At 32.6% G+C, this 12,413-nt stretch overlaps 1 protein-coding gene across 1 annotated transcript in view; it reads left to right on the top strand.

Moving 5' to 3' along the window:
• Nucleotides 1-12,413, top strand: part of pit (probable ATP-dependent RNA helicase pitchoune) — a 78,764-nt gene that overhangs the window by 17,789 nt on the left and 48,562 nt on the right. Inside the window, exons 4-7 of the mRNA XM_076501630.1 lie at nucleotides 6,431-6,523; nucleotides 7,162-7,236; nucleotides 10,532-10,685; nucleotides 11,445-11,745. Coding sequence (XP_076357745.1) covers nucleotides 6,431-6,523; nucleotides 7,162-7,236; nucleotides 10,532-10,685; nucleotides 11,445-11,745 — 623 coding nt within the window. The remainder of the gene's footprint in view (nucleotides 1-6,430; nucleotides 6,524-7,161; nucleotides 7,237-10,531; nucleotides 10,686-11,444; nucleotides 11,746-12,413) is intronic.

Raw genomic sequence — 12,413 nt, 5'->3', positions numbered from 1 at the left:
CAGCTATTATATATTATATACGTACATAGATTATAAGTACTTATAAACAAATTCTTAAATTTATTTTTCTTAAAACATAGAACAGTAAATAAAGAAGTAAAGCAAACGATTTAAGTTAAAACTTTTGTACTCAGTTGCTGTTTGTCAAAACTTGCTAAACGTAAAGAAGTTTTGCATATGGAGGATGTGAAATGAAATAATTTTATTTATACAATTGCATAGTCAAAAAATAGTAAATTACTATATCTGTACCTTAGAAATCTGTTATAATTTATCAGAAACTTTATAACTAAGCTGTATTTGGGTCTTTAAAAAATATGAAGTTTCAAACAGGTCAAAGACTCAACTTGCCAAGATGAAGTTTTTGTCTCAAAGAAAGAGAGGATGATATTATATTTTAAAATGGCTGAGAAAGCCACTAGAGGAACGTTGTGAGCATTCAATTGGTTATTTACATCATATATGTGAATAAGTGTATATATAAGAGACCATTTCCAAAAATGGAAAGAGATGAGTGTTTGATTCATTAAATATGGAAATAGCTCAGCAAAGAGAAAATGTAAAATGTTTTTATTTTATTTTCTAACTTAACATTATTGGTAATTTGAGTTCCTAATTCATAGAAAATTATAAACTTTGTATTTTGACATCAAAAACGTCTAATTTGAACCAATGCTGGATTCACATACCACATAATGCAAAAAAATGTTTAGGTGTTTTCTTTAATATTTACTTTTAAATTAAGAAATTAAATAATGTGTATTATAAAAATATGAATTTTTAATCTGTAGTTTGATAACAAACTTAATGATATAAATACATAAAATCGAGTTCAATAAAAGTTTGAATGCTTGTCACCAAACATGATGGCATGCCATTTAACCCCATCTGAAAATGGTTAATTATTTTCTATAGCTTTATGGACAGCTTTATAGTTAATATGGTTCCAGGTTTTTCTTTTCAAGTCAACATCACAAAGAGATGCATTTCTTATGCCATTTTCTTCCCATTTTTTGCTATGTTAATTAGTTCATTTTGTTTTTCTTTATATTCTTTTACAGTTACTTTTGTTTAATTTCTACTTTATACTTCTAACTGTTAATTTTGTTTTGCTTATAATTTATTCTTCATACCAATAATTTAAATTAACGTGTTGAGCCTTGAGAGATGGGGTCTGTCACATCTGCTTCCACAAGTACTCATCTTCCCCATCTAACAACTGAACTCAATTTTCCAACATTCTAAATGTTACATTCCTTCTTACTGGATTTTCTTGGTAACAAATTGTTATTTCTCCCTGACCTTCTCATAGAATGTCTTCCATACTTTGATTGTCATATTGCTAGACCTCTTTTACATATTTTCAGATAATTTTGTCAGATATTATTATCTCCATGTCTTCTGTGCTGTTCCTTTTGTCTTTTTTGCTTTTGGGTACTTACAAGCCTTACCCTCTAAGGGCTTTCAATTTTACCTTAGTTTAAATTCAGACAGATTTCTTCTGTCATTTTTTCCCGTATTGTCACTCATACCTATAATATTTCACATTTCCCTTTTATTAGGTGTTCTGTTTACATTTCAGGTGTGTTCAGGAATACTTCTTCTTTTTTTCCTCCATGTTGGAGTTTTTTGCCATCTTTAGTTCGTTCTCTCTTCACATGGCTTCTTTACTTTTGGATTAGTATGGAGTGGGACACTGTTGCTTGTTTTCCCTTCCATTATTGATAGGGTTTTATGGTATGTTCCTTGTCTTCTTTTGTCACTTTTTGGTGGTGTTACTCTTGTGGGTGGTACCTGTTTGCACTTCCTTTCATTCAGTGTATTAGATCTGTTCTTTTGGCCCTCATTGCACAGTATTCATATACTTGTGTGTCATGTTTCGGGTACTCTCATTTAGATCACAACTTATTTTTCTCATCCTGACACATTCCATCTATCAGAGTGGTCTCTTGTTTTCTGGTGGCTTTGTCTTCCATGGGTTTCTCCTCACATAAATCCCATAACTACATTTTTTTAACTTTCCACTACCTCAGTATTCAGTACCTCATCTTTAGCTAGGGCTGTTGATGCCTTCAACATTGGCCCAACAGGTTCCTGTATGTTCATCTCCTCATCCTCTTACTTCCATGGATGATTTCCCTCGTCTCTACCATTTTTTGTTAGCCACTTCTAAATGCTCTTTAACAGCCAGTTCATCCATGGTTTCTTCAACTTCTCCAACTTCATCTTTTATCTACACTGTCTTTATATTTGTCTCCTGCCCTTCTTTGTCCACTTCATTCAATGGTATTTCATCAGGGTATCCACATCTTTAGTCTCCAAACTTTGTTTTCATTCAGTCCTTGGTGAGGAGATTAGGTTTATACCTACAGATACCTTTTCTATAGCTTATTCCATATACTTTCTTCAGTGGGAGTTTAGTTGTGTAAATGGAAAGTATTCTGCAGTTAATCTACATGTCAAGGATTTTCTGCAGATCAAATCCCTCTGTCTTCAGTGGCAGAGGTTTTCCCTGGTTTTTCAACCATGGGCTTTCAGTCTCCTCAATCTTGAGTTATCAGGCAGCCTTGTTCCATACTTTCATTTTTTCCTGAAACCACATAGTTTTTCCTCACCATAATTTCCAATCTGGGATATTCATATGATATTTTATTCCCTTACTTTATCTTTGTTTGCATCACTTCCTTATGCTCCATTTTCTCCTTTCTTTCAAATGTAATTCCTTTTCATCTATGCCTTTGTGGATTGGAGGTCATATTTATTTTCCATGATGTTTCTTGTAATTTTTTCTCACTTTCTCTCTTTTTCTTTATCTGGATTTTTCCTTTTTATTTAATACATTAGTGGGTATGGGAGATAACTCTTCCTTTTGTCTAATTCCCTTTCTCTCATTTCCCATCTTAACCCTTGTCCTGATTCAACTTGACTCCTTTGTTGTTCTACTGTCTGTATGGCATCTTGTCATGGTACCCACTCTTGCTTCTTTATTTCTAGGCAATTTTTCTAGAGTCAAGATCTTTCTATTTCTGCCTTAACCAGTTGTGTTCAGTTTTGGATCCAACTGGCTTACTCTTGTTTATCATTGTCCTACTGGATTTTGTTCCACATCTCTTCTCATCAGATTCTACATCCTTTCCTTTTCCCTGGTATCTTGTCTTCAACAGTCATTGGGGAGCTCCTATGTTCGGACATATGGACAACACCTAATATGCCATCTCATGTCTACCACCTGTGACCATTTTTTATACTTCATTGTGACTCTAACTTGGTAAGTTTCTGTTCCTTATTTCTTTCCTTTAAGGGGCCCTTGCTTTATTATTCAATATCTGGATTCCTTTTCATGGTAAGTGTTGCCTGATCAGATATCCTTGAATTGAAATATGTACCATGCAGCCATGTTGAATTTCACTCTCTTCCATGGCTTTGCAATCCTTACTGGTGAAATTGCTTGAAGATGAATAACCTTCCAATGTTTTTGCTTAATAATCATTCCCATTCCAGACTGTACCACCCATGGACTGCATGGGTAAAGCAGAAGGGGATAGCTGCCCATACCTGCCATGCATTAATTAAATACATCTGTATGGTCTGCTTTTCAGAATAGGGTTTTGTGATCATCCATTGCATTATCTCAAGTGGTGACATTCTTCTGGACTATTATATATTCATCCTTCTTTCTTTTAGTGGAATATAGTTGTCCTTACCACTTTCCAATTCCAAGCTGTTGAAGTGGTTGATCATGGAGGCAACATCCTGAATGAATTCCACAAATAAATGACTATAACCATTCAGTCAAGAGTATGGTGGTGGTGTTCTGCTAATATATATGAAGCATGGTTTTCAGAACAGTTGAGCCATCACCTGTCTGGTTGATTGGATCTCTTTATATCATTTACACAACTACAGAGTTGAGCTTTTGAAAATACAATTCACACCTTCAAATAGGAGCCCTTATCCTACTACCATATGGATGTAGGTACCCCATGGCCTGGTGTTGGATTTAGAGTGAACCAATTGACATAGGTCCTCACGCAGGATTTAGATTGTTATTTCCTTCAATTTCCCCATCTTTGTTGTGGGCCACAGTGATAGTATGTGGGATTGTTCAGGTTTTATCATTGGCTATTCTCAGGAGTCTCTTCTTGCAAGAATGTTATTGTTATTTGAAAAGTCTCAGCATATTTTACAGTTTGGGAAGTTGATTGCATGCAATAGACATACTTTCAATTCCTGATGTCAATTCCTGGATCAGTAGTTTAGAGCTAATTTTTGTGTCATATTCAGGAATTAAAATGGTTCTCAATTTCCCTGTTTGAGGTGAAGATGGTATGGTCCTCATCCTATCCTTGTGCAGATGTGGATACCTCAGAAGGACGTTTTGGATATAGTTCACTTGCCAAATGCAGTCAGCTCTTCCCTAGCATTTTTGTTTATCCACCTTTCTCATAGTGGGATTGAGTTACAAAATCTTTCCCTCATTAGAATCATCTTCCTATCATATTATTTTCCACTTGAATTTGCCCCTATCATTTTCCACCCTGATGTCTTACACATTCCACACATGGGTGAAGAGTAAGTATACCTGGCTCAGAAGTTTTGCAGCTTCCTTTTTCAGATCTGACTCTTTCATGTCTCTTTGACCTTTTAACAGACCATGCTGATAATTTTATCTTTGAAGGAGGATGTTTTGCTGCAACTGTTGGAAAAATATGTGAAAAGCTGGCAATCCGTGATGACTAGAAAACTCACTTGTAGAGAAAAATATATGTGTAAAAATGGCTAGTATGGATAGAGAAAGCTCTTATGTAGAGGAGCGAACAACGTTTCAACCTTCTTTGGTCATCGTGAGGTTCACAAAGAAAGAAAGAGGTAACTGACTAATAGCTGACTAACATCTAAGCATGCCCTCTACATTCCTACACTCAATTACACAACTGCCTTCAAGCATGTGGTCAGCTACTGATCAGTCACCTCTTTCTTTCTTTGTGAACCTGATGGTGACCGAAGAAGGTCGAAACGTTGTTCGTTCCTCTACGTAGAGCTTTCTCTACCCATACCAGCCATTTTACACATATAAAGCTGGCAATACTTGGAATCTTAACTTTTTGCAGTTGGCACAGATGGAAATGATGCCACAAAAAAATCGGTCTAGTTTTATCTTGTGTTGTAAAAAATGAAGTAAAAGTATGAATTTTATGTTTGTTTGCAAATATGTGTGAATAACATCAAGCAATGTAAAGGATGTGTAAACATAAAAAAAAAAGAGGTGAATGAGATGATGCTCACAAAAAACACAGTTTTCACATGTACAGATGCAGTCTTTCATTGTTAAATTATGATGTCTTCATTCTTTAGGTCCATAAAATTCACAAGAACTTGATGTGTTAGGCATAACAAATAAATATACTGTCCAGATAATGAATTTATCTTAATCAGTACGGTGTTAGTTGTACTCGAAATATCATAAAAGTATTTTTTTCCCAACATAAAGAACACTGATTGAAAATTTGCCCTAAATAGAGTTCCTAATAAAAGGCATACAAAAACATTTGGGTCATGTCCAAAAGAGAACATGACAAAATGTAGCTGCTACAATTGACTTTTTACATGACCAGATGGTTAGGGCACTTGACTCATAATCTGACAGTTGCAGGTTCAAATCCTTGTCACACCAAACATGCTCACCCTTTCAGTTGTGAAAGCATTATACTGTAACAGCCAATCTCACTATTCATAAGTAAAAGAGTAGCCCAAGAGTTGGCAATGGGTGATGATGACTAACTGTCTTCCCTCTAGTCTGACACTTCTTAATTATGGATGTCTAGTGCAGATAGCCTTTGTGTAGCTTTGCATGAAATTCAAAACAAAGAAACAAACAAAAACAATAAATGATTGTGTAAGTTACTGAAGAACATTGTCTCCATAATAAAATTCTCTAATTCACATTTATGCTTGTTTTGACACCAGTTGGGCCTTCCTATGGCTTTTAGATCCTGAAGTATTAGCCTTTAGCCGTAGTTGTTGATCATCTTAGCTTTTGATGTTTAACATAGATACCAGCAAAATGCAAGAGTACTTTTACCCATGGCAATACCTAACTGTAGGAAAAAATGCTGTTAAAAGTAACTACAATTTACATTCAGTACTGCATTGTCTGTTAGTTATATAGGAACTCAAGCTTATAATGTCTGTGTTTCTTTATTATATGGTGTAAACCTTTGCCACTCTTAAGTATGTCATTATTATTGTTAAAGTCTCAGAGGACCTTTATTATCAAATATATTGAGAGAAGGGAAGATTTACTTCTAGAGTTAAGAAAATTTGACAAATTTTTTTCATTAGCTTACTATTTGATATTGTTTTAGCTGCATAATTTATTTTTGTTTATGCAGTTTTGTATTTTGCAATTTGGTTATTGTTTTTAAAACAGAGAAAAGAAAGAAAAAACAGAAGAAAGATAATGGAAATTCTTCATATGTTGAAGTTGAAAATGATGGTTGTAACGAAGAAGATCCCGAAAATGGTAATTACCTTTCTTTCTTGTTTGCCTTTCAACATGAAAATATTGATCACATCCATACATGTTTAATACTTTTAAACAGCTTGTGTTTTATCATGTAATTAATTTTCTTTTAATTTTATCTTTATGTAATATTGCATAATAAATCTAGAACTGAAGTTTATTAGAAATAAAAACAAAAAACATGTACTTGAGTTTTTATTTTTCTAAAAAGAGTAAGTATATGTAAGACACTAGTAAAAATATCTTAAAATTATATAGTTCTGTAATGTATTTGCCAGGAATGTGTTTTTACTGCATAAATATATTATCTTGGCTTTAAAATATTTTATTTCTGAATAAATTTTCAGAAGCTACAATTTATTTAACTTATTTAGGATATTTTATTTTAACTTTCTTCATAATTTGTCTCTTTTATAATCCTATGAACTCTCAACTATATAGCTAGTAACAAGAGATGGTCTAGACAAGTCAGAATAAAGTCAAGTTCTAGACAAGTCAGAATAAAGTCAAGTTCTAGACAAGTCAGAATAAAGTCAAAAAATGTGTTACATATTTAATAATGAGCCCTTGGAAATATATTTCAACAAACTTGGTATTTATTTGATTGCTTGTTAGAAAGGTTGTGTTATCTTTCTCAGGAAAGGATTCAAGCGACATTGAATGTCGTGATAAAACTATCAGTGAGGAGGGTGACTCAAGAGAAGAAAACCTTTGTAAGTTTCTGTCAAAACTTTAATCCATATACACTACATGGGTTTCATTAAGGTAGAAACCTTTTTATAGTTTACTTCAAAACATTTTAGATGCATTTGTGATACAGGGTGGGAGAGGTAGTTTTACCCTTTATATGAATAAAGATTTATCTTGCTAATCCTATCACTTGTTTTATGGTTATGTTTGGCATACTGTTTTTACGAATTAGCATTAGTTTAGCATTGTACTCATTTACATGTATTTGTTGTTATTGCCAAGCGACAAGTGAACTTTAACTTTTCCATTTCAGCAGGGATTAAAAGGTTGTTTTTATTAACGTAAGAGTTAACTGCATTCTGAGTAGTTTCCGAGAGGTGCAGGCTCAGTGTGACATCATACATTATTCAGCTGGAAATAAAGATTCATAAAGGCAGCTAATGTTAATATGTGTTATTTAATCACCCTTCGATGCTTGTTAGATTTTCATTAATAAGTTCATCGGTATTGTGAACTTTCCATTAGTGTTCTGTGTCAGTATTTTAAGGAACCACAGATAACTGTTCAAACCACTTTATTTATTCTATATTTACATAGATAGATTAGAACATCTTCTGCTCATTATTTTTTAGCCATTGACTCTTATTTTTAAAGCTGAGCTTCATTGGTAATTGTTTAGACTACATCCTTTAACATTATGAAAAGGTAGCAGTGAAAGGCCGTAGTGATAAAACTGTTGACAGAAAAGAAAATCAAGTAAGAACAAGACACGAATAATTATACTTTCCAGTGATTATAACTTTTTAGAAGATGTAAATCTACTCTTTGGAATGGACAAGAAAATATTAAGAATTTATAAATACACTGTTTACAAGTTAAACTCCTCCAAGCTGTAAGGAACAAAAAGTTGAAAATTTCTTTCATTTTCAGGATAGGAAAATCAAGATTTCCACAGTGGTAATTGACACCATATTTTTCAAAATGGCTCTGGTACCCTCACAAATTCACTAAAATTTACAGTTACGATCTCAACATTCTGGTATCCCTTTGGCCATCCTGCCCTCGTGATCTACATTTGTAATGTGTACCACAGTAAAGGGAAAACCCATTGGGGATCACAAACACTGGACTTACAACTTACAGAAACTACCTTGTTACAGGTAATATATAACATAAAATTCATCTAGTAGGGGAAATGAAGTTTTTGCTTTTATCAGCAGTAAAACATTAATGCAGTTTGTTGAGTCATATCATGCCCATAGACTCTTAGTAGAAGCAAGAAATTAAAAAAGATGCTGAAATAACAAACCCACAGAACTTATGCAAAGGTTCACTGCAATAGCAGTGTGTTACGAACAAAGTCAGCATACACATACACACTGGTCGGAGTGAAATGCATGACTTCAAGTACCCCTTCCACTAACCATGCCCAAAAAAGGAATGAGTTAAGAGTAAGAATGACGTGAAATGTTTTACTTCAAGAAATTAGAACTTTTTGTTTCTTTGATAAACACGTAGATCACATCCTGATTTTTAGTTGCAGCATAGTGACTCATAGAATGGTTCAGTTTTTTTCCGAGCACATACTTTTAGATAATAGCACCATCATTTCACAAAAACAAACCTGCTAAAAATGTAAAAAAAAAACTTGGATATTAATTTAATCCTGCCTAAAAGAGAATTCCCTCTTGTTCAGAAAATGAAAGGAAATAGCATATATCAATTCAGCTATATACATTTTATATGCAAAATCACCAAAGGCTTATGCCTACTACATACGCAAGCTGGGATTAACATTACTGGATTGCAAGTACCAAGTTGTGTAATGCAATGGGTGATTATGCATGATATATAGATTATGAACATGTAGTGTAGGCATAGTTTACTGTTTAGCAGCACTAGCCTGCATTAGAAACTGTAACAAATTACTAGTAATAGAGTTGTTTGGAAATAGAATGCTGACCTTATGTCATATCAGTGTGTCTTTTAACCTGTCTGCCTGTCCAGATTTACAGAGTCTGCTGTTTGGAAACTGTGAAATCGATTTCTATCAAGCAGTTGGACATATTGGGGTTGAAGTTTCTTGGTAGAAATTTGGCCTTTAAACTTCTTCTGTTTCCAGAGATTTGATCATTATCAAAGTTAGACAAAGTAATAAATAGACAGAGGTGCCTAAAAGTTTTATACAGTTTTCAGACCAAATATCATTTGTGATCAGGAGGGGGCAAACACTAAAACTTTTATTAAGGTCACAGGACAGTTTAGATAAACATGATACCTCTTTTTTATATAATCTTAATGCTGATGATGTTACTTCATAAATCTCATTGGTTAAGGTTGACACTAGACCTACCTGATAAACATAATCTAGAAGGATAAACCATCTTTCCAAGACCCCAGTGAAAAAACAATTAATGTCATATTAACTAAACTAATTAAGAAACGCATTTCTATTCTGTTAATATTAATGTGTAATGTGGCCTTAGTTTCCTCCAGTACTTTTTGTCTTGTCATGGTACTCTAGCTGTTGGCCTTGGTGCCTTGAAAATGAGAGAAAACAAAGGCCAAATGGTCTCATCCTAAAAACAATGGATTTTATTGTCTTCATATTTCTTTGTAAAAAACTACATGTATAAATGTTGCATAATGACAGAGTATACATTTCAAAATATTTATTGTTAAAACTCTTTTTAAAATTGAGTTAGAACTACTATGTTTTGCTAAAATCCTGAAATACGATAGATTCTGAAAAGGGCTCGACAATCATGAAGTACAATGTTATGAGGCCCATTTTGTATTAGTACATTAGTGGTTGAAAACTGATACAATTTACCATTATATGGGTAGAAATAGAACATATTGTTATTCAATTATATTCATGTGTATTTTTTGTAATAATTTAATGCAAATTATTTGAAGTTAATTAATATTCTTGTTCACAAACTTGCATCATTCTCTGTCTCGGACTGAGATTACAGAACCATAGATACCATTTTGTGATTCTTGTGTGTGATCGTTGCTCTGGGTTGTAGGTTATATCTAAGTAGACCATAGAAGATTTGTTTGCCTTTTATGTTCCACCAGTAACAAGAAGACTAACAGTAATAACTTAGTGGTCAGCTAGTGTTGCAGCATTTATTTTATTCTTTTACAAACAAACATTTTTTACCCTCATATTATTTTGGTATTTTATACAAAGCTATTGAAACTTGCATTATTATTATTTTAAATATTTGTAAGTATATGAACTTCTACAGTGTGATTGTAACATACATCTTATTAGATTATTAATTTCATGAATCTTGATTGTTTCTTTAGTGCCAGGCACAAGTATGGGAATTCTTACTGATACATCTTTTGCTTCCCTTGAGAATAAAGTGTCTGAACTCACACTAAAAGGCATAGCTGATATGGGCTTTACAAATATGACAGAGATTCAGGCAAAAGCCATTCCTCATCTTTTAGAAGGAAGGTAATTTGTTTTATGTCATAATTTTACCTTAGAACATTTCTTATATTTGTATTGGTTTGTTTGAAAGTTTGCAACTAAATATGTTAATTATTGACAAGGGTTAATATAAATTATATACGTTTCCCACCATGTGTTTTATTTATTTTACAAACTTGGATGCTATTGTAACAGCTAATATTTTCTCATAATATTTATAAAGTTAATAATAGTTTTTACTGATTACAAAAATATTTGTGTATCTCGAGATATAAAATATTTTATGTACACTAAATATCAAACTGATATAATATTTTAATTATTAGAAACTATTCTGAAGTAATACCTAATCAGTTGAATCTACCCTTATGAAACTTAATGTTATAATGCTTGGGTAAAGTTTTATTCATTTTAATATTATCAGAATGCTTAAATTAAAATTTTCATGTAATGACCACTTATATATGGTCATAATTTTGTTGGATAGGCTTACACAAAATAATAATTTATGACTGGGGCTACATATTCAACATTACTTAAAAACAATTAAAATAGAAATGTTTTTTTAGAAAAGGTTAGTTGTGGTGTTAGATGGTACAGTAAACAGTGTTATTTTTAGAATTTTTTTTACAAAATTTGATTTGCAATTTGATAAATTATTTATGATTCCAATAATGTTTATAATGTTAAAAGTTAATTGTATTCACAATAAATGTTATGAATATTGATTAACCACACTGTAGAATGTGTCATGATTGAAGTGTAGCTTTTTTCCCCTCTTAGAGACCTTGTAGGTGCTGCTAAGACAGGTAGTGGTAAAACTTTAGCATTTTTAATACCTGCCATTGAATTGATCTATAAGCTAAAATTCATGCCTCGTAATGGAACAGGGGTAATTGTTATATCACCTACAAGAGAATTGTCCATGCAGAGTTTTGGTGTATTGAAGGAACTACTTAAACATCATTATCACACATACGGCTTAGTGATGGGAGGCACTAACAGGCAGTCAGAGGCTCAGAAACTTAGCAAAGGTGTCAACATTCTGATAGCTACCCCTGGTCGGTTACTGGACCACTTACAGGTATTGTATATCTCTCAGAACGTTGTTTATAAGTTACTGTCTCTGAAGTTATATTACATCTGTTTGGATACTGAAACTTTACAGATGTTATATATATGGTAGAACATTCTTTGTAACAATCTACAAACATTTGATAGAATATTCTTGGCTGGTTACTGAAATTATCTTTGCAAGTTATTTGAACATTTTCAAGTATTATAGGCTTACGTTTGATGAAACTTCTATGGTTGGTCACTTGAATTTTCTTTGTGAGATACTCAGCTGTCTACAGGTACTAAATATCATACTTTCTCTGTTTTAAAGAGCTTTACAGACAACCAAACCCTGTAGGAAGGTTAATGGAATGTTTACAGGTACTATTTATCAATTGAACATATTTTTGTTGCTTAATAAGTTGTGTAATGAACTGTTATTCATCTGTGTTCAATGATAATATATTTAATAAAAATAATTCAACAATTTTATAATTTAATTTAAAGAAATATGAAGGATATAAAATCAAGATCTCTAAGAAGTAACACCAATAAGATCCATGGCTAGTAAACAAAAAAAGTGAATATCTTCAAGAGATAAGCAACACACTTTATTCATATAGGTTCTGTACAGTGGTTATTAAATCATATTTTTTTATATGCAGATTTATTACATAGGAAATATTGCAGGATAAA

Source organism: Tachypleus tridentatus, chromosome 5, assembly GCF_004210375.1.
Source record: "Tachypleus tridentatus isolate NWPU-2018 chromosome 5, ASM421037v1, whole genome shotgun sequence".
Classification (NCBI taxonomy): domain Eukaryota; kingdom Metazoa; phylum Arthropoda; class Merostomata; order Xiphosura; family Limulidae; genus Tachypleus; species Tachypleus tridentatus.
This window is presented reverse-complemented; position numbering and strand designations above follow the sequence as displayed.